Below are 23,381 nucleotides of genomic sequence, written 5' to 3'. Positions count from 1 at the left end.
TATATGACAAATGCCACGCAAATGCTAGTACGTACATGTATAAAGCACCACGCTCACTTTGGGATTAATCAAAACAAGTCGGTATGGAATTGTTTTTGCTTTTAATCAATTAAAAACACATTTTTTAAGAATGCAATTAACATCATCAGTACCTGCGTACAGTTATCACATGGTACATGTAAATGTATATGGTTTGTTTTATTTTTATGTGATTCTGTACACAATGTATATTTAGGCAATATGAAAACTCTTGGTAAACCGGAACTCTCTGAAAACCAGACGATCAGGCCGGTCCCGAGACCGTCCGGTTTACAGAGAGTCTACTGTATTTGTAATATTATGTATTTTAATAAATGTTTTAATATAAATAATAACAAGAAATGTGTTTGTCAGAAACACTATGTCCCTTTCTGCGCCGCTTTTTTTTTTTTTACCTTTGACCTTGAAGGATGACCTTGACCTTTCACCACTCAAAATGTGCGGCTCCATGAGATACACATTCATGCCAAATATCAAGTTGCTATCTTCAATATTGCAAAAGTATTCATAAAATTAGCAATTTTGGCCACATATATTTGACCTCTGACCTTGAAGGATGACCTTGACCTTTCACCACTCAAAATGTGCAGGTCCATGAGATACATATGCATGCCAAATATCAAGTTGCTATCTTCAATATTGCAAAAGTTATTGCAAATGTTACAGTTGGCGCAAACCAACCAACCAACAGACAGGGCAAAAACAATATGTCCCCCACTATAGTGGGTGGGGGACATACAAATCTCATCATCATTGTTATTACATCTTCATTTTACGAAATACATATTTTTGGTCATGCCTGAAATAAACAAGAGCACCGCCTTGCGGGTGCATACCGCTCATCTATTTTATTTTTAAAGGTGAAGGGACTCTAATTTTCAAACACAAATGAGGGAGGGATGGAGTGAAGAGGGGTGTATAGTAAGGGGGCGTGGACATTTATTACATTATGGGGGGGGATTCTTGGGTGCGATGCTTGGACGGTTAATTTCAAACATAAAATAATAAAAATAAATATTTGTTTTTTAACTGTTTCAAAAAAAAATAAAAAAATTTGGGGGTGGGGGTGGGTGGGGAGGGGGGTATAGTGTGAGGGTGTGGTGGTCATTTGTGAGATGATCTTATAAAAAAAAAAAAAAAAATCGGGGGGGGGGGGGGGGGTATTCTTGGGTGCTATGGTTGGACGGTATTTCAAACATAAAATAATAAAATAAATATTTGTGTTTTTTAACCGTTTCAAAAAAAAAAAAATGGGGGGGGGGGGGTCGGGGTGGGGGGGGTATAGTATAGTGTGAGGGTGTGGTGGTCATTTGTGAGATGATCTTAAAAAAAAAAAAAAAAAATTAGGGGGGGGGGGGTATTCTTGGGTGCGATGGTTGGACGGTATTTCAAACATAAAACAAGGGACAAAATTGTCACAAAACCAGGTTTTCATTGTGAAAAAAAATCTGATTAAGGGAGACAACTCAAACTGAACTTTTGAAATGAACAAACAAAATTAACCCCCTTTGTAAGTTTGTTTCAAAATAAATCTATTTTAAGTTGTGGTGACCTTGACATTGGAGATATTGACGTGATTCTTTCGTGCGACACACCGTCCCATGATGGTGAACAAATTTGCCAAATAATTGTAAAATCTCACAATGAATGACATAGTTATGGCCCAGACAATCTCATTTATTGCCAATTTTGACCTTTGAACTCAAAGTGTGACCTTGACCTTGGAGATATCGACGTAATTATTTCGCGCGACACACTGTCCAATGATGGTTAACAAATGTGCCAAATGATTTTAAAATATGACAATGAACGACATAGTTATGGCCCGGACAAGCTTGTTCCGCCCGCCCGCCAGCCCGCCAGCCAGCCCGCCCGCATTCGCCAATCTAATAACCATTTTTTTCCTTCGGAAAACCTGGTTAACAATAAAAATAAATATTTGTGTTTTTAACCGTTTAAAAAAAAAACAATTTGGGGGGTGGGGTGGGGGGTATAGTATAGTGTGAGGGTGTGGTGGTCATTTGTGAGATGATCTTAAAAAAAAAAAAAAAATTAGGGGGGGGGATTCGGGGGGGGGGGGGGGGGGGGGGGAAGGGGGTGGGTGGGAGGGGAGACAAGGGGGATGGTTTGTGTGGAGTCTATTGTGGTATGTCAGGTAAGACAGGGGTCGAAGAATCCACTCGACCGCTCGCATATGCGAGTGCAAATGACAGTCGGGCGAGTAGAGTTTGTTAAACACTCGACCGACCGGGCGAGTGCTGTTTTTCAAGTTGATAAATATAAATTCAGTTCCAGAAATCCTGCCATATCGATACAAATTGCGAACAATTGTTCGAACGAACAAAAAATAGGTTTAGTACGTAAAGAACTTTCGTTTTGACAATGACAAATGACGTCACGGGCACAGTAAAAATAATTCTCGGAATCGGCTGCGCTCTTTTCGTAGATGTCAGTGCTCTAAGCTAATCGATTAAAAGTGAAAAAAAACAGTTAAGTATATAGATTGATCATTCCGTGAAGAATAAAATAATACCTACCTGGTTAATCATAATACTCCTTATAATTAATTAAAAATAAACAGAAAAAAATAACTATTTACAATAGAATAATTCGTGATCAGAAGCATTAGCCAAAATTTACCGTAGTGTAACCATGTGTAAATCAAGCGTGTCTTTCTAAAAGTTCGTCTGTAATGTTAAAATGGAAAAGGGTTCCATATTAAAGTATTTGCAAGGTGGTGGAGATCGGGAAAAGAGTGAAAGTTCGTCACAAAGAGAAGCGGAACGAATTGAGAAGAGGAAAGAGGTGCAGAAAACGTAAGGAAAGCAAATATAACCCTCAGATAATGTAGTTAATTTGTTTGCAGTTTTGTGTCACGAGTAGTAGTATGTTACGTAGGTTAAGTAACACAAAAAGAAAGAGGTTTAGTTGTGAATTGTGTTGCTAATAAACAATGCACATTACCCAACCCTCTTTCTCTTCTGTCTTCATCCTCATCTTTCAAATGGTCTGGGAAAGGGATTAGGGATACTAAATGGACAAAATCAGGGGAACCTATGCCCAATTTTTTGTTTGTAAAAAGTTACCAAGATTGTTAATTAGTATCTCTCGTTTCATTTTAACTGTTTAATTCATCAAATCTGTTTGAATGTCAAACAAAGTTATTTTTATGTGTGACCGTTGTTACGTTGCCGGCGAGGTCTATGAAATTTCTCTATTTTAAATCCATTTCAGTTATGACAAGACGAAACGGAAGAGAAGTGTTCATGATGATTGGAGGGATGAATATGAATGGGTCGATTTCGCCGAGGATGGGAGTGCCATGTTTTGTAAAGTGTGTAAACAATTTCCTGAACATTCTGACAAAGAGTCGTCACTGGTGAAAGGTGTCACCAAGAATTTTAAAAAAGAAACATTGAAGTTCCATGCCAAAAGTGTGAAACATATGCTTTGTGTGGACAGAAAGAAAGCATTAGATATGCCAGACCAGACACCCCTCTCTAAAAGTTTCAAAAAAGCTGAGGAGTTGAATTTTCCTATGTATGAGGCGCTGTTTAACACAGCCTACTACATAGCAAAAGAAAACGAATCGTTTTTGAAATACCCAGAGTTACTGAATCTGCTAAAAAAAAACAATGTATCAGTGAGTGAGAACTACAGAAATGACAAAGCTTGTAAAGAATTTTGTGTTTGTTGTGCTGAAGTTTTGAAAGATGAAGTTGCAAATGATTTGAAATCCACAAGATATGTCAGTGTCCTTTCAGATGGGTCAACAGATAAGGGTATCATTGAACAAGAACTTGTATATGTCAGATACGTTGACTCAAATGGCAAACTTCAAACTAAATTGGCAGATATTGTACAGCTTAAGCATGGGCATGCTGAAGGGGTTAAAGATGGGATTCTACAGGGGCTCAAAACAGTAGGAGTGAATGCAGATGTTAGCTAACAAACTTGTTGGCATAAACACGGACGGTGCTGCAGTGAATCTAGGACATAAAGGTGGGGCAGTGAAGCTACTGATTGACACTTTGAATAAAAAGATGAATGGTGAAGATTGTAGTACATACATGACTGTTGTGCACTGTGTAGCCCACAATCTTGAACTTGCTGTGTGTGATGCAAAGAAAGGCTGTCGCTATCTTGACGATTTTGAAATGGTTTTGAAAGGCATTTTCAAGTTATATTATTATTCACCTAAGCGCAGACGTGAGTTGTACGACATTGCCATAAACCTAGATATAGAACTGAAGCATTATGGTGGATTGAAGCAAGTAAGATGGCTAGCAAGTCAAAATAGAGCACTCAAGGCACTCCTCGACAACTATGAAGTGACATTTATTCATCTCCAGGAAATTGCCTCTGGATCAGACGAAAATGCTGAAAAGGCCAAAAACTACCTGAAACATCTGACAACAGAAAGATACCTGACATTCCTCCACTTTATGCTAGACTGGACTGAAATACTAAGTGATATCTCCAAGGTTTTCCAAGAGAAACATTGTCTCATTTCTCAAATTTCTTCAAGAGTAAATGAACTAAAACAAAAACTAAACAAAATGAAATCCAAACGAGGAAAAAAGCTGAGACAATTTCTGCAAGAAAAAGAGAGTGGCCAGTTCAGAGGTGTTGAAATTACTCAGCCACAGAAAAGGGGGAAGCAACAGGACACAGAAGATATACTCAGTGAAGAACTTAACAGCCTCTTGACATCCACCGAAGACTTCATCGAAGAAAGATTCATCAAGCACATCGCTAAGGAACCACATTCCTTGTTCAGTGTTTTTAACTTCCAAAACTGGCCTGAAAATGATGAAGAACACAGAGAGGAGTTCCAAAATTATGGTGATGATAAAATCGACAAACTTCTTCAGTTATTTCCACCAACGCTGCTGTCTGATGAAGAAAAAGAAAACGCCAGTGATGAATGGCTAGATCTGAAATTGTACATGAAAAGAAAAAACTTTGAATCAGTTCAAGAAGGGTATGAAAACATGTTAAAAAGTAAAGACAACACACACATGAAGAACATTTCTGCCCTTGTTAAAATAATGCTAACCATATCACCAAGTACAGCAGAGTGTGAACGTGGTTTTAGTCGAATGAACTTAATAAAAATAAAATAAAAGAACTAATCTCCATTATGATTCCCTGGCATCATTGGTCAGAATCAGCTGTGATGGCCCAAAACTGAAAGACTTTAATCCAGGAAATGCGATTCGCAAGTTGTTCGATTCTGCGAAAGGAACAAGACACACGTCAGGTCACAAGCTTACAGGGCCACGACCTAAGAAGCTAACTGCCATGGAGATTTCTGACTCTGACACTGACTAATTGATTAATTGTTGTTGGTTTTTGCAAAATAAATACAACTTTAGACTTAGATGTTTGTTTATTACAATGAGACAAAGTCACATGATAGTTAAAGCTTAAAAAATGTTCTGGTTGATCATTACTATTAATATAGATAAGATATGATCTTTTTATGCAGGGCTAGTAGATTTAGTGAAGGGCGAGTGGATTGTCAGACCTACTCGCCCTGCAGGGCGAGTGGCTCTGGAAAAATTCTTCGACCCCTGGGTAAGAGTAGTTTTGTCAAAGTATCAATCAAATCTAATCATAAATAAAGAAGTTATGGCATTTTTAGCAAAATTTAATAATTTGACCTTGAGAGTCAAGGTCATTCAAAGGTCAAGGTAAAATTCAACTTGCCAGGTACAGTAACCTCCTGATAGCATGAAAGTATTTGAAGATTGAAAGCAATAGCCTTGATACTTAAGAAGTAAAGTGGATTGAAACACAAAATTTAACCATATATTCAAAGTTACAAAGTCAAAAAAGGGCCATAATTCAATAAAAATGACAACCAGAGTTATGCAACTTGTCCTTTTACTGTACCCTTATGATAGTTTGCGAGTGTTCCAAGTATGAAAGCAATATCTATGATAGTTTAGGGGTAAAGTGGACCAAAACACAAAACTTAACAAAATTTTCAATTTTCTAAGTATAAAGGGCCCATAATTCCGTCCAAATGCCAGTCAGAGTTACATAACTTTGCCTGCACAGTCCCCTTATGATAGTTAATGAGTGTTGCAAGTATGAAAGCAATAGCTTTGATACTGTAGGAATAAAGTGGACCTAAACACAAAACTTAACCAAATTTTCAATTTTCTAAGTATAAAAAGGGCACATTATTCTGTCAAAATGCCAGTCAGAGTTACATTACTTTGCCTGCACAGTCCCCTTATGATAGTTAGTAAGTGTTGCAAGTATGAAAGCAATAGCTTTGATACTTAAGGAATAAAATGGACCTAAACGCAAAACTTAACCAAAATTTTCAATTTTCTAAGAATAAAAAGGGCACATAATTCTGTCAAAATGCACGCCAGAGTTATCTAACTTTGCCTGCCCAGTCCCCTCATGATAGTAAGTAAGTGTACCAAGTTTGAATGCAATAGCATTGATACTTTCTGAGAAAAGTGGACCTAAACGCAAAACTTAACCGGACGCCGACGCCAAGGTGATGACAATAGCTCATAATTTTTTTTCAAAAAATAGATGAGCTAAAAAGTAAACAGCTTTAAAAAGAATGTGATTTTATGACTCATTCAATTCACTGCGATTTCTTATCAACATATCTTATTGAAACTACACATATGCTATATACATTTACATTTTTTAAAAAGTGATTTAAAAGTTTATCAATCCAAACGAAGATTTGTATGTTTTACTTAACGATATGCACATTAATTGCAGGGATCATATTTTCCTGCAACATCAATCGGTCCATATAAATGGGGAAAAAGTGTCCGAAAATTTATATCCTAAGTCATGACAAATTACGTTAAAATATATACCATTGATTTTGCCATTCATGATGGTGGTATAATAAATGTCCTTTGGCATTTTTTTAAAAGGAACATACGAGTTTTCTCGACAGGTTTTATCATTTGCTATTTTATTGTTGTTTCGCGTGCTGTTTTATCAGATTTTTTTCATCGTTGTCAATATTATTAATCTGTGTAGTCTATACCGATGTTTTAAACGTTGTCGACTCAATAATAGCTTACAAACATACAATGAACCAAACAAATGTCTGTCCGTAGGTTGGCTTCTGACAATAACATAACCAAATAATTAAGAAATCATTTGTGTACGTTATAGTTTATTGTCAATTAACCCTTGGCCACGATAGGGATTAAATCACGAGTGCGATGCACGAGTGATTTGAAACCACACATCTAATTTTCCAGTCGTGGGTTATTCATCAACAAACTATTAAGTATACAAATTATTTCGATTCTAACACGGTTTTTACTAAAGATTTAAACAATGTATATTGTTTTTCTTGTGTAATATTTTATGTGAAGTTCCGCCCATAAAAATAACTTTCGGCTGTTCTGTCGATCAAATCCGTGACTTTCGTTCATAATTATATTACCCAATTATTACGCTGGTGGAAAATGTATCGGCATGTTTTGTTTAGTTACAGCGCATGCTTTCAGTGTCCGCTCATAATTATTGCAGAATGACCCATAGACGATTTTCTTCTTTGTTTATATGAAAGTTTTCACGTGTCGTGTTAGGACCGTTTTTTACGTCTATCTTGGATATTATTAAATTTATAACAGTTCACAGAAATGACAATACATAACAATCGAAACATATTGTTTTGTATCACATGCACGTCAATAGACATCGAAGACCAATTATTATTAAACCTGTGCGCGCAGTGACCTTAGCAGACAAAACTAGAAATGGCGCGGCAGAGGCCGACGCGTATCCCCACGCCGAATGTTTGACCTAGGTGTGCCCCAGGGTTGGTAATGGGGCCATGCATAGCTGAGATTGACCATATTGTCATAAGAGAAGTTCAGTATCAATTTGAAGTGAATCGGTGTAGAAAAGAAGAAATTATAGTAAAAGGCAATTTTGGGTGGGTGTGGTCTATGTGGGCGGGGCCCCAGGGTTGGTTATGGGGCCATGCATAGTTGAGATTGACCGTATTGTCATAAGAGAGGTTCAGTATCAATTTGAAGTGAATCGGTGTAGAAATGAAGAAATTATAGTAAAAGGCAATTTTGGGTGGGTGTGGTCTATGTGGGCGGGGCGCCCCAGGGTTGGTAATGGGGCCATGCATAGTTGAGATTGACTGTATTGTCATAAGAGAAGTTCAATATCAATTTGAAGTGAATCGGTGTAGAAATGAAGAAAGTATAGTAAAGGCAATTTTGGGTGGGTGTGGTCTATATGGGCGGGGCCCCAGGGTTGGTTATGGGGCCATGCATAGTTGAGATTGACCCTAATGTCATAAGAGAAGTTCAGTATCAATTTGAAGTGAATCGGTGTAGAAATGAAAAAATTATAGTAAATGGAATTTTTTGGTGGGTGTGGCCTATGTGGGCGGGCGCCCCAGGGTTGGGATTGGGGCCATGCATAGTTGAGATTGACCCTAATGTCATAACAAAAGTTCAGTATCAATTTGAAGTGAATCCGTGTAGAAATGAAAAAATTATAGTAAATGGAAATTTTTGGTGGGTGTGGCCTATGTGGGCGGGGCGCCCCAGGGTTGGGAATGGGGCCATGCATGGTTGAGATTGACTGTATTGTCATAAGAGAGGTCCAGTATCAATTTGAAGTGAATCGGTGTAGAAATAAAGAAGTTAATGTAAAATAACCTAAAAAAATGAGTGATAATTTCTGACGCGGCCCCACACCAACCGCTATAACTTTTGACCCAGGGGTCAGATCAAAATTCCAAATAGTGCAGGGTCGCACATATGCTCATAGCTATCATGTGTGTAAGTTTCAAGGTTCTAGTGCTTTTAGTGTAGGAGGAGATAGTGGCCAGGACGGACGGACAGACAGACAGACAGACAGACGGACGGACGGACGGACGGACGGCGGAGATAACCACAATATCCCCACCTTTTTTTCAAAAAGCGTGGGGATAAAAAACCAAGAGATTGCCAAGCAATATTGTCCCCTACCGGTGAAACTCCACCATTGTCAGTAATTTAAAAAAAAAAAAATTGTTGCCATAGCAACCAGAATTCTTGGCGTAGGAACGAAATGAAATGACGTGCATTCTCTCCATATTGCCATCTATCAATGTTTCAAGTTTCATGAAACATGAGGGCCAAGATGACCCTAGTTCGCTCACCTGAGAGGAGTTGGTTCATTCAATCTTTACCAAACGTCAAACTTGACCTAGATATTGTCCAGACAAACATCCTGGTCAAGTTTCATCAGTATTTGTTTTGGTAAGATTTGACCTGGTGACCTATATTTTGAGTTGACCCCCCCCCCCCCCCCTTACCAAACATCAAACTTTGCTTACAAAAATAAATATTATGACCAAGATTCATAAAATCTGAAACAAAATTGTGACCTCTAGAGTGTTTACAAGGATTTTGTATAATAAAATGAACATTTGGACAATCTAAGGGCAAAAATTATGGCATAAATTATGTGATATATATAAAACCAATCTTTGTACCAACTTTAATGATGATTGGGCAAAAAATGTGACTTCTAGAGTGTTCACAAGCTTTTTTTACTATATAAATATAAGAAAACTGCCCCCCCCCTCCCCCTGGCAGTCATGTTATTGAACTGACCGGAACCATTTTCGAACTCTACTCTCATATCAAGGAAACAAATGTTCTGACCAAATTTCATGAAAATTGGGCCAAAAATGTGACTTCTAGAGTGTTCACATGTTTTCACTATACACTGTAACTCCAATATAGCGAGGTCAACGGGGTCCAAGCCGCAAAACAGCGTTACAACGGATCCGCGTTATAGGTTTTGAGCTCATTTACTGCAGGGCGCTAGAAAAAAACAGGTACAGAATAGCCTATAATATAGGTCGTGTATATTGCCATGCTGTGTTGACGCAAATACATGCATATAAACCGAATCGTATCGATAACAGTATACATACCGCTTTTCTTATGTGCACATTTATCCGATAATCCAATAAAATTGCAACATCACTTAAAAAATAATAATCTTGAACATTAATGACGATATATGTTTAAGAAATTCGTAAACACAACCGTACGCATATATGCCATTTTCAGAAGTGTTAAGAGTACAGTGCATTATGGGGCAGAGATTTCATTGGACGAGCGACTTTAAATTTAGATTGAATGCAATACGACTCATGTACAAAAAATTGTTTTATTGCGTCATACGCATGCAAAAAACGTGTTTCCCGGGGACTTTCTGATACCGCGCGAAAATGAAAGTGAAACTCTGTTAACAATTACCAGTACACTGCATTCGCATGTAACTAAATCGTCTGCATTATTTAATTTCTTATACACGAACTGAAAGATTAAATGACATAATACTAGAATGATAATGAAATGACAGAAAAAGTTGTTTTATACTGTAGGCAGTATATTTCACAGCCGCTCATTTAATATAGTCAAACTGCAACCATATCAAAGTAAGAATGTTTCAATGTTTCAATTGTTTTGAATTACTTTAATTGTATAACTATCCCGCTTGCTTTTAACTTATGGAAATTATCGCATTGAACCGCTCTGATGAGAAATACATGTAATAAACACTGACACGCGAGTTTTTCACACCTTTACACAACAGATTAACACCAATTAGCTGTCCATGTTGTTTAACCTCGAGGCTATTATAATCGGTTCAACGGACGGTTGAATAAAGCAATCAACATGTGATTGCCACCATCTTTAAATTGTCTGAAAATACATGAAGTTGCATAATACGGATTTGAATCAGAAATCAAATGGAAGGTTGGAGAAAAAATGGGATCCAAGTACCCTCCGCGTTATATTGGATTCAGCGTTATAACGGAGCGCGTTATATTGGAGTTACAGTGTATACATATAGAGAACAAGATGTGTTTGTGAAACACAATGTCCCCCTATATGATGTTTGACATTGTAGGATGACCTTGACCTTGTGAAGGATGACCTTGACCTTGACCTTTCACCACTCAAAATGTGCAGCTCCATGAGATACACATGCATGCCAAATATCAAGTTGCTATCTTCAATATTGCAAAAGTATTCATAAAATAAGCGATTTGGGCCACATATATTTGACCTCTGACCTTGAAGGATGACCTTGACCTTTCACCACTCAAAATGAGCAGCTCCATGAGATGCACATGCATGCCAAATATCAAGTTGCTATCTTCAATATTGCAAAAGTATTCATAAAATGAGCGATTTTGGCCACATATAATTGACCTCTGACCTTGAAAGATGACCTTGACCTTGACCTTTCACCACTCAAAATGTGCAGCTCCATGAGATACACATGCATGCCAAATATCAAGTTGCTATCTTCAATATTGCAAAAGTATTCATAAAATGAGCGATTTTGGCCACATATATTTGACCTCTGACCTTGAAGGATGACCTTGACCTTGACCTTTCACCACTCAAAATGTGCAGCTTCATGAGATACACATGCATGCCAAATATGAAGTTGCTATCTTCAATATAGCAAAAGTTATTGCAAAATGTTAAAGTTGGCGCAAACAGACAGACCAACAGACCAACAGACAGACCAACAGACAGGGCAAAAACAATATGTCCCCCACTACTATAGTGGGGGACATAAAAATGCCCCGCCCAACTGGCGGCCATGTTTTTTCACCAATCTGGACCATTTTTGAACTCGTCCGAGATATTAATAAAACCAATGTTTTACCAACTTTCATGATGATTGGGCAAAAATTGTGACTTCTAGAGTGTTTACAAGGTTTCTATATAGCCAAATACTGTGAAACCATTATATATTGTCAGGCATTAATTTTCGTATAATTTGTCAGTCGACCGATTGACGAATTCAAGATCCTAACAAACAATTATGTCCCATATTTGAACAAATTAAGACTGAATTACCAAAGACATGAGGCACTAAAATCCAACCTAATCCACGCATACAGACTCCGTCTGTTACGTAATCAAGATAAATCCGGTTTTGACACAAAATGGTGTAGATTACACAGTGTACTTAACTGACACGTGACATTGCTCTAAAACGCGAAAGCAGTACAGCTGTATCGACTGCGTCGACTTCGTTTAGGTAGAATTGTAATGATAAGCGCTAATTGTTATCAAATTTATTACCCATTGTGTGAATTGTGTTTTTCAGTGTTGTTGCAGAAGATTATACAGCCTCCACGCACCAGATTAGATCCGGATCAAAGACAATAAACAAAATTAAAAGATGATGATGTATATACTTACCGTATATACATTATCCGCATTTATTACAAATAAATACAGAATATTTTAATTTGTGTTTGGTTGTTTGTGTTTAACTACAATACAGGTGTAAAAATAGATTGTGCTTCGTTTTATGGGCTATCGATCTTTTTAATCATTGACATCTTTTACAAATTTTACGATACATGTTTCAAATAATTGTTACTTGTAGCAATTAAAAACGTAACCGGTAAAGAGAAATTAGCTGTCATGATGATTAGTTCCATCCAAACATATCGAAATTGTTTTCAGAAATTCACTTTTATTTTTGTGCGATTTTCAGGAAATCCCCGGAAAGCACGTGTTTCGAATGACTGAGTATGACTCATAAAACATTGCTTTGTATCCTATTGCATTCAATCTAATTTAAACTCACTCGTCCATTGGTTGTTACAATTAAATCTGAACTTTGCCCTATGAAACCGCTTTCCCATAATGCACTGTTAATATTACACTTCCGAAAATTATTGTATACTTAAAGTGATCAAATATTTGCGATGCAAAACTCTTGAAACTTTATTGAAAACTGACCAAATAGTTTGCTAACACTAATTTTAACCAAAAATCTTAGCACCTTCTCTTATTTGCGCCGATAAAGGTAAGATTGTTATTAGTTTGGCCATGATAATAAATGAATAAGACCAATTGGCAACTGGCTTCACTGTTTCAAACCCAGGTTTCAAACACTCGTTAATGTTTATTCGGTCCCACTAATCCGCTAATCATAATAATGATACACTAATGGGGGCAATTACTGATCACCTGATAACAAAAGACTAGTATATTGACATGTTACAAACAGGCCCCACCTCCTGCAAGTGACTCTCAAGTGTCCTCCCTCTTTCCCCACTACGATTTTTCGCAACCGCGATATATTTCTGACAAACAAATCGGATATTGACTGAAGCATTTTTTTTACAAAGTCAGGAATTGGCGAATTTAAGTGCTGACGAAAACGTCATTTTTATAAAAATGATGAAATTTCAAGCCACTTTATACATATAGAGAAAAATGCCCCGTCCACTGGTGGCCATGTTTTTTCACCGATCTCGACCATTTTCGAACTCGTCCAAGACATCAATTGAACCAATGTTTTGACCAACTTTCATGATGATTGGGCAAAAATTGTGACTTCTAGAGTGTTTACAAGGTTTCTCTATAGCCAAATAAGGAAAACTGCCCCGCCCACTGGCGGCCATATTTTTCAACGGATCGGAACCACTTTTGAACTCAACCAAGATATCATTAAGACAAACATTTTGACAAAGTAACATGAAGATTGGGCATGAAATGTGACTTCTACAGTGTTTACAAGGTTTTTCTTTTTTTTGAACTAGTGACCTAGTTTTTGACCCGGCACAACCCAGTTTCGAACTCGGCCGAGATTTCATTGGGACAAAGCTTCTGACCAAGTTTCATGAAGATCGGACAAGAAATGTGGCCTCTTGAGTGTTTACAAGCAAATGTTTATGGACCGACAGACGGACGGACATACGACGGACAAAGACCGGTCACAAAAGCTCACCTGAGCAATCAGGTGAGCCTAAAAAAAATCACAATTTCCACGAGGATAACATCGAGGTTTTCATCTCCGAAGAAACCGTCCACGATTTTATCGTGGACGAGTACACATTATGGACCGATTAGTGTGCAAGGTATAGGCCAGTGAAATTATCAATTGATATTGACATGGGGTTATTCACGCATGACTAATACACAACCACGCGAATCTTCGCTTATTGGGGTCAAACTCTGATACTAGTTGGCTGACATGCAATAAACTGGTCCTGACCGATTTAGAGACTGCAGCAAATGGTTTATCACACCTAATCGAGATAAGAATGTCATAAGGGTGTGTTAGCATGTGCACTGTGTAATCGATTTCATGACATGGGAATTTTAGCAAACAGAATTAGCCCGACTGTTTGGGATTTTCAATCGGTCTTTCATGACCCCAATCGGTCTAGGACCGACAAAACTGAAAAAAATATGATCCCTGACTCGTACCAAGTTTCAATTAAATCCGCCAAAGCATTTGCAAGATATGGCTCCAGACACACAAAAAAAGCATTTTTTCAAGATACAAAGGGCCATAACTCCGTTATTAACAGATGGTGTACAATGCCATTTGGCGCGCATCATCCTCTCATCCACATATATACTCATACCAAGTTTCAATGAAATCCGCCAAAGCACTTCCAAGATATGGCTCCCGACGGACGGAAAGACAGACGAACAGACATACAATGCCAAAACAATATCCCTCCGCCTATGACGGGGGATAACAAAACATGAAGCATGAAATGCAATATATACTCTCACTCGATGTAAACCATGTCTAATGATTCTGTAAACAGGGTAAGTATAAAATAAAAGAGTGGAACAAATGATTATTTTAATGTGAAGAATAAAATACACATGAACATATATATAAATTTACATGCTTTTTTCGACATGAACCTGTAATTCACCGCTAAATACTGAGGCCAGGGTGATCCACCGTGATCGCAGTGGTCCACCATGAGATTAATTGCCTGATAACGCCCGCGCCCAAGCTCTTATCAACATATTTAATTGAGCCTGTCACCGGGATTTTCCACGGCAACATCACTGCGTTCCACTGTGTATAGAATTGCGGTGACAAAAGTACAGTGGAACCCCTCAAAACATGACAGGCTCGGGAGCGAGAGGAAATTCTGGTTTAGAGAGGATTCCGGTTTAGAGGGCAAATCAACTATTTTAATTTCAAGAAGGTCAATTACAAAGCCTAATGTGGAAAAAACATATTGGAAATCCTCGCTACAATATTCATATTACATTCATTCATATTGCATCACATAAGAACACCACATATCACTTTAATCAATATCATGTTTATTCAAAATCAATACCAGTCACAACATAGATCAAACAGTGCACCATGAAAAACGAACAATATTATATGGTGACTTTTCAGACTGAAAAACGTGTCAAAAACAATCTGTTTTTTCAAACATCTACCACGCACGATAGTCATCTTCACCATGTTTATAATTTCCTCAACACTTACATACATTTCAGTGTCACACAAAAGAACCCATCGTTTGTTATCAGTAATGATAATCAGTATTGTAACTTCTATTAATCGATATTTAAATCACCGGCCAAGTGTCTTCAATTTTTGTTGCGATTTTTACAGTTTGCAACATTGCCAACCATATTTATTAATTTCACATGTCTCTAATCCGCAATTCACACGTTTTTGACTCTATGTCTAAGGTGCAAAAACCGGTCCAGACCCGTTTAGACAGGAACAATAACGTATTCGGAATTGAGGGGATTCCGGTCTTGAGGAGATATTTTACGCATGATTTTATTTGGACAAAAATGGGACCGTACTATATATTATATATGACATATAATGTTTATACTATCTCATTTTTGTGTTCTCTAGCAGCAATTTGTTTTTGTTCATTGCAAATATTGAAATGTTCCAGTATTGCAGAAGTACAAAAGCAAATTTATGAAACACAAAATTATTACTTTTATTTTTTTGTTTAATACTTCACAAGTAAAACACAAGTCATGTTTGAAAGTTCTTTCAAGACAGGCACACTTACCACTGAGAGTTTCTTTGTATTTCTGTTCATGCTTTTGACAGCAGAATACTCTGTTAAAATAAGAAAGAAAGTAACTGTACATGTATACTTACAACAATTTTCTTGGAGCAATATCAATGTTCAAAAAGTATTTAAGAAATGGGTTATGTGTCCGAGTTCAACAATATCTGCCAGTGTAATTGGGCAATAACAACAACACAAAATGTTTTTGTAATAGAAATACTATGTTTGTCATGATCAAGCTTGCATACTGGAGGACCAATATGCTCAAACAAAAGGCAACTTAGATATAGAGGGTCATCCATGGAATATTTTTGAGGATTTTTCAATCAGGCTAATGGTCACTACAAGTTTTGTATATACATGTACACATGTAATTATACAGGGGTAAGTAACTGTGTGAATCTTATGGTAGCCATGTTTTTAACAAACTTACTCCAAAATATCAGTACAACTAAGGATATTCCATTGTTAATATAGCTGCATGTATTTAATGAAAACTGCCATGATCTCTGTCAGCTCTTTTTGTTTACAAAAACAAATCAAATAAATGAAACAAGGGTCATCAAATAAGTATTTATAGTGAAATTATTATGAAATCAGTTGATCCATTCTAAGAAGCTGTTTGACGTTTTAATGAAGCCAAATATAACAAGACTATTGCCAAGCAATAAAAGTCCCCTACCGGCTCCACCAATGTCAGAAATTTCACCATTTCAGAATAATCTTTTTTTTTGTTTCCATAGCAACCACAATTTTTGACATAGGAACAAAATGAAATGAGGTGCATAATGTCCATATTGCCATCTATCCATGTTCCAAGTTTCATGAAAAAATATTAGGAACTTTTAAAGTTATCGCAGGATCCAGAAAAAAACCACCATTTTCAGCACTATTTTCTAGTCTATTTGTTGCCATAGCAACCACAATTTTTGACGTAGGAACAAAATGAAATGACGTGCATAATGTCCATATTGCCATTTATCCATGTTGCAAGTTTCATGAAAAAATATTAAAAACTTTCAAAGTTATCGCAGGATCCAGAAAAACACACCATTTTCAGCACTATTTCTAGTCTATTTTGTTGCCATAGCACAGTCTATTTGTTGCCATAGCAACCACAATTTTTGAGGTAGGAACAAAATGTAATGACGTACATAATGTCCATATTGCCATCTATCCATGTTGCAAGTTTAATGAAAAAATATTAAGAACTTTTAAAGTAATCGCAGGATCCAGAAAAACACCATTTTCAGCACTATTTCTAGTCTATTTGTTGCCATAGCAACCACAATTTTTGACGTAGGAACAAAATGAAATGACGTACATAATGTCCATATTGCCATCTATCCATGTTCCAAGTTTCATGAAAAAATATTCAGAACTAAAAAAAAAAGTTATCGCAGGATCCAGAAAAGTGTGACGGACGGACGGAGACAAAACCATAAGTCCCCTCCGGTGAAACCGGTAGGGGACTAATAAACCTGCCACTTCTAATGGTAGCCTAGTTTTGAAGGAATCAAATTTATTTTAAAGACTTTGATGGCCGGTCACTATTTCTGTGAAATCATTTTAAAATAAAAGAATCTATATCTTAAAATAGATTTTTAAAGTTGTGTGATTATTTCTTGGGCTATCAAAAACAACAGATTTTTAAGATATTTTAAAGGAAATAATTTATATGTAATATATTTGGCAGAGGACAGTTCCAGGAACATTCATTCCTAGTTTAGTCAAAGTCAAAACGGTGGTTTTAGAGGAGAGGACACGGCAATTGAAATTTTGTGACAGATGAAAAATGCAGGCAGTTGACAGGGCTTAACACTAACTTTTTTTCAACTAGCCCATTCGGGCTTGTAAATGCAGAACCTACTAGCCCTGACCAATCTTTCATGTGCCCTGACCCAAGTATATCAAAACCTTTATATTTATCATTCAACTTGTATTTTCTTGTGCGTAGAGATGCGCAATTATGATTCAATAATTCTTATTAGCTTGCCTTACTAATGCCAATGAATTCAATATTCATCTACTTAAGACATCTATTTGTAATCTTTACGCCATTTCGGGAGAAATTTCCTTTTGTTTCCCTCATACTTTCTCTTACTTTCCTCCTTCCCTTTTCTTTTCTTATCTGAGGAACCCCCATTCCCACCAGTAAAGCCAAACCTTTTTTTACATAGATTGCCGCGGTTACCGTCTGACAACAAATGGTAAGTGAATCTTAGGTTTCGCAAAATAACGTGTTACGGTAGTCGTTACAATTGTACAGGGTTAACTCTCTACTAAAAGCCGGGATCGACAATTAATATTAGTTTTGCTAATTGAATTGCGTAAAAAAGATTGTCAAAACACTTCTAATCGATCAAACAAATTACAATTATTTAAAATTGATAAATAACTAATAATTTTATAGTAACTTTGTGTTAAGGTCGAGTTGCCTTCATCCATCACGGATGATCCTGGGCGATCCCGGCTTTTAGATTATAACGTATTTTTATCGAGAAAACACATCACTACGAGGAAACCAATCAAAAACCGTATCTAGCAGAATTCCGTTTAAAAATAGGTACTGACGTGTTTTACCAGGAAAACTGCCGGGCATTTTCTGAATTATCGGCCTCTTTTTTATTGTAATCAGGGGGTTCCAAATCTATTTTGAGATACGATCCGTTTGTTGTCTCCGACTTCACTCTGGGATTTAATTGTCAACTTATCGTACTGTACTAAGATTGTTGCATCTTTGAAAAGCTTATTTAAAATGCAGTTTATTGATATAGAACACATTATCCCTCCCAAAATACACACGACCTGTCGGCCATGTTCCTGGGACATTGGCTAGCCCGGACCTAGGTACAGGCAGTGAATGTCGTTCGGACGTGCCTTAGTGTTAAGCCCTGGCAGTTGAGCAGGAAGCTTAAACATTTTTGTAAAAAAAAACAATTTTTATTTAATATTTATTTAAACATAAACCAAATAAATGAAGCACTTTTTTTAATCAATTAAGAGAATAAAAAAATCAGCTTTTCAAGATATATAAATCGAAGCCCCTGTACCCTTATAAAATTGTATGCATTTTAAAGGTCATCAGTTCAAATGAAATTTGTTTCATTTGCAAGAAATTCATTTAATCTTTCTTAAGTTTAAATCTGCAAGCGGCAAAAAGTATTTACTTTATGTTTACTGTACATAACATTTAAAGAAACTATATATATATGATTACAAGATAAATATTCTATTTATTGCCAAGGCACTTTTTGGTCATTATTATTATGTTCAAAACAATTTCTTAAGAGTTGTTTCTTTTTTCAAATTTTAGGGGAATATTTAATACAATTTCTTAATACAAGTTTTATCTATCTATTCAAAGAATGTAAAAATGCTCACAACATACAATCACACCTTTTGCAGTATGAATGTCTCACCTGTAGAGAATGACGACTTTGTCCCCGGCTGCCACTCTGTACCTCTTGGCCATGGTCTGGGGGTTGTTAGCCACACACAAGTAGTGAAATGTCTTCTTGCAGGATGCTAGAGCACAGCCTGAGGTGGCACCTTTTTTGTACTTCTTGGACTTGTCATTCTTGCATATGGCACAGGACTAAAATGTATGGTAAGCAATCAACTATAAGGAACAATATGTGATACCTTCCAATTTATTTTTAAGTATAATCTGTTTCATTGAAGTTTTCCTGTTTCATCCATCTTGTATGTCAATATAAAAAGTTAATGTCAATTTTACAACTGACTTATGTAAAGGCCAATAAACATACTGATACCTCAGTTTCTTTGTAATTTAAGAGCAAGTTTCATGGAATACATTGGCAAACTAGATGCCTTATTTTGCCTGCATGCACAACCAAATTGTTATACATAGGTAAACATCTCGATGTGCCGTGCGCTGCAGAGTTTGTATTTGACAATCAATATGCCCAAGCTTTCCATGCTTTCACTTAGAATGACAATACATTGTACAAATGGAAAGCAGAAAAGGATTGACAGAACATTCATTTGCATAGCGATTGAAAATAGTATAAGAAGCCGAACAAAATTTAGTTTAATATGAGAAATCAATGTTAACTTTTAAACATGCGCGATTTAAATAACAATAATAATTATCATAATCATAATAATATTATTATTAAATCATTATTGATTTTAATAATTATTATTACTCATTTACTATTATTATTATTAGTATTATTGCATAAAATTTGTTTCAAATAGTAGAATTTCTGTAACTGTATTTTTTTCCTTAAGAGCAAAACAAGTAATCTGTCTTGAAATTATTTAAAACAAGAGCACCGCCTTGCGGGTGCAGACCGCTCATCTATTTTCTTTTTAAAGGTGAAGGGACTCTCATTTTCAATCACAAAGGAGGGAGGAGTGGAGTGAAGAGGGGTGTATAGTGTGGGGTTGTGGACATTTATTACATTATCTTCCAAAAAAGCGAAAAAAAAAAAAAAAAAAAAAAAAAAATCCGGGGGGGGGGGGGGGGGGGGGGGGTTGGGGGGGGGCGATGGGGGGGGGGGTTTGGGTGCGATGGTTGGACGGTATTTCAAACATAACCATTTTTAAAAAAAAAATGGGGGGGGGGTATAGTGTGAGGGTGTGGTGGTAATTTGTGAGATGATCTTAAAAAAAAAAAAAAAAAAAAAAAAAAAAAAAAATTAGGGGGGGGGGGGTGGGGTGGGGGGGGGGTATAGTGTGAGGGTGTGGTGGTCATTTGTGAGATGATCTTAAAAAAAAAAAAAAAAAAAAAAAAAAAAAAATAGGGGGGGGGAGGGGGGGAGGGGGGGAGGGGGGGGAGGGGACGGCACGGGGGATGGTTTGGGTGGAGTCTATTGTGGTATGTCAGGTAAGAGTAGTTTCATCAAAGTATCAATCAAATCTAATCATAAATAAAGAAGTTATGGCAATTTTAGCAAAATTTAATAATTTGACCTTGAGAGTCAAGGTCATTCAAAGGTCAAAGTAAAATTAAAGTTGCCAGGTACAGTAACCTCATGATAGCATGTAAGTATTTGAAGTTTGAAAGCAATAGCCTTGATACTTAAGAAGTAAAGTGGATCGAAACACAAAATTTAACCATATATTAAAAGTTACTAAGTCAAAAAAGGGCCATAATTCCGTAACAATGACAACCAGAGTTATGCAACTTGTCCTTTTACTGTACCCTTATGATAGTTTGTGAGTGTTCCAAGTATGAAAGCAATATCTATGATACTTTAGGGGTAAAGTGGACCAAAACATAAATCTTAACCAAATTTTCAATTTTCTAAGTATAAAGGGCCCATAATTCCGTTCAAATGCCAGTCAGAGTTACATAACTTTGCCTGCACGGTCCCCTTATGATAGTTCATAAATCTTGCAAGTATGAAAGCAATAGCTTTGATACTGTAGGAATAAAGTGGACCTAAACACAAAACTTAATCAAATTTTCAATTTTCTAAGTATAAAAAGGGCACATAATTCTGTCAAAATGCCAGTCAGAGTTACATTACTTTGCCTGCACAGTCCCCTTATGATAGTTAGTAAGTGTTGCAAGTATGAAAGCAATAGCTTTAATGCTTAAGGAATAAAATGGACCTAAACACAAAACTTAACCAAAATTGTCAATTTTCTAAGTATAAAAAGGGCACATAATTCTGTCAAAATGCATGCCAGAGTTATCTAAATTTGCCTGCCCAGTCCCCTCATGATAGTAAGTAAGTGTACCAAGTTTGAATGCAATAGCATTGATACTTACTGAGAAAAGTGGAACTAAACGCAAAACTTAACCAAAATTTTCAATTTTTTAAGTATAAAAAGGGCACATAATTCTGTCAAAATGCACGCCAGAGTTATCTAACTTTGCCTGCCCAGTCCCCTCATGATAGTAAGTAAGTGTACCAAGTTTGAATGCAATAGCATTGATACTTTCTGAGAAAAGTGGACCTAAACGCAAAACTTAACCGGACGCCGACGCCAACGCCAACGCCAACGCCAACGCCAACGCCAACGCCGACGCCGAGGTGATGACAATAGCTCATAATTTTTTTTCAAAAAATAGATGAGCTAAAAATCATACTTGGTAAATGCATGTTTAATTGTCTATGAGTCGGTTTATGATTCAGAATTTTTTGGAACATATAACAATGAGGTCAAGGTAAATTTCTGAATACTGTACTGCATACTAGTTTGGCACCCCTCCTAATTTCCTTGGCCACGTCTGACTTTTTAAATCCGCCAAACCCATCTGTCTTGTACTGAACCAACAAGGCTGAATATTGCTAAAATGAAATATTAAATGTCAATTATACATGTACATTGCTGCTGTTGCCTTAATTTATGAAAATTGCTGAAAAATGAATTTTACAAATGTATGAACAGCTTATGATAGACTGTTTAAGACAAACGATTCTCATGTGTAACGTTTTTGTACATTTTAAGATAAATGTTAAGAAAGTTAAAACATAATAATAATCAATAGAGGATGATAAAGAGTATGTGCCAGTGCTCAGCACAGTGTAAATAAAGTGCTAACAGGATTTCAGTGTATGTGCCAGTGCTCAGCACAGTGTAAATGGAGTACTAGCAGGATTTCAGTGTTATTGCCAGTGCTCAGCGAAGTGTACATGTACATACAGTGCTAGCAGGATTTCAGTGTTATTGCCAGTGCTCAGCACGGTGTACATGTAGTACTAGCAGGATTCCAGTGTATGTGCCAGTGCTCAGCACAGTGTACATGTAGTACTTGCAGGATTTCAGTGTATGTGCCAGTGCTCAGCAAAGTGTACATGTAGTACTAGCAGGATTTCCGTGCATGTGCCAGTGCTCAGCACAGTGTACATGTAGTACTAGCAGGATTTCCGTGTATGTGCCAGTGCTCAGCACATTGTACATGTAGTACTAGCAGGATTTCAGTGTATGTGCCAGTGCTCAGCACAGTGTACATGTAGTACTAGCAGGATTTCCGTGTATGTGCCAGTGCTCAGCACATTGTACATGTAGTACTAGCAGGATTTCAGTGTATGTGCCAGTGCTCAGCACAGTGTACATGTAGTACTAGCAGGATTTTAGTGTTATTGCCAGTGCTCAGCACAGTGTACATGTAGTACAAGCAGGATTTCAGTGTTATTGTTAGTGCTCAGCACAGTGTACATGGAGTGCTAGCAGGATTTCAGTTTTATTGCCAGTGCTCAGCAAAGTGTACATGTAGTACTAGCAGGATTTCAGTGTATGTGCCAGTGCTCAGCACAGTGTACATGTAGTACTAGCAGGATTTCAGTGTATGTACCATTGCTCAGCACAGTGTACATGTAGTACTAGCAGGATTTCAGTGTATGTGCTCAGCACAGTATACATGTACAGTAATACTAGTAGGGTTTCAGTGTATGTGCCAGTGCTCAGCACAGTGTACATGTAGTACTAGCAGGATTTCAGTGTTATTGCCAGTGCTCAGCACAGTGTACATGTAGTTCTAGCAGGATTTCAGTGT

At 36.9% G+C, this 23,381-nt stretch overlaps 1 protein-coding gene across 2 annotated transcripts in view; it reads right to left on the bottom strand.

Moving 5' to 3' along the window:
• LOC127866175 (uncharacterized) overlaps positions 1-23,381 on the bottom strand; it is a 60,296-nt gene that overhangs the window by 30,371 nt on the left and 6,544 nt on the right. For both annotated transcript variants that reach the window (XM_052406596.1, XM_052406595.1), the window contains exons 3-5: positions 22,078-22,173; positions 19,327-19,502; positions 15,902-15,951 (exon numbers count right to left, since the gene is read on the bottom strand). In XM_052406596.1, coding sequence (XP_052262556.1) covers positions 15,902-15,951; positions 19,327-19,502; positions 22,078-22,173 — 322 coding nt within the window. The remainder of the gene's footprint in view (positions 1-15,901; positions 15,952-19,326; positions 19,503-22,077; positions 22,174-23,381) is intronic.

This window comes from Dreissena polymorpha, chromosome 2 (assembly GCF_020536995.1).
Source record: "Dreissena polymorpha isolate Duluth1 chromosome 2, UMN_Dpol_1.0, whole genome shotgun sequence".
Classification (NCBI taxonomy): Eukaryota; Metazoa; Mollusca; class Bivalvia; order Myida; family Dreissenidae; genus Dreissena; species Dreissena polymorpha.
Note: the sequence above shows the minus strand (reverse complement) of the source record. Positions and strands in the feature narration are given on the sequence as shown.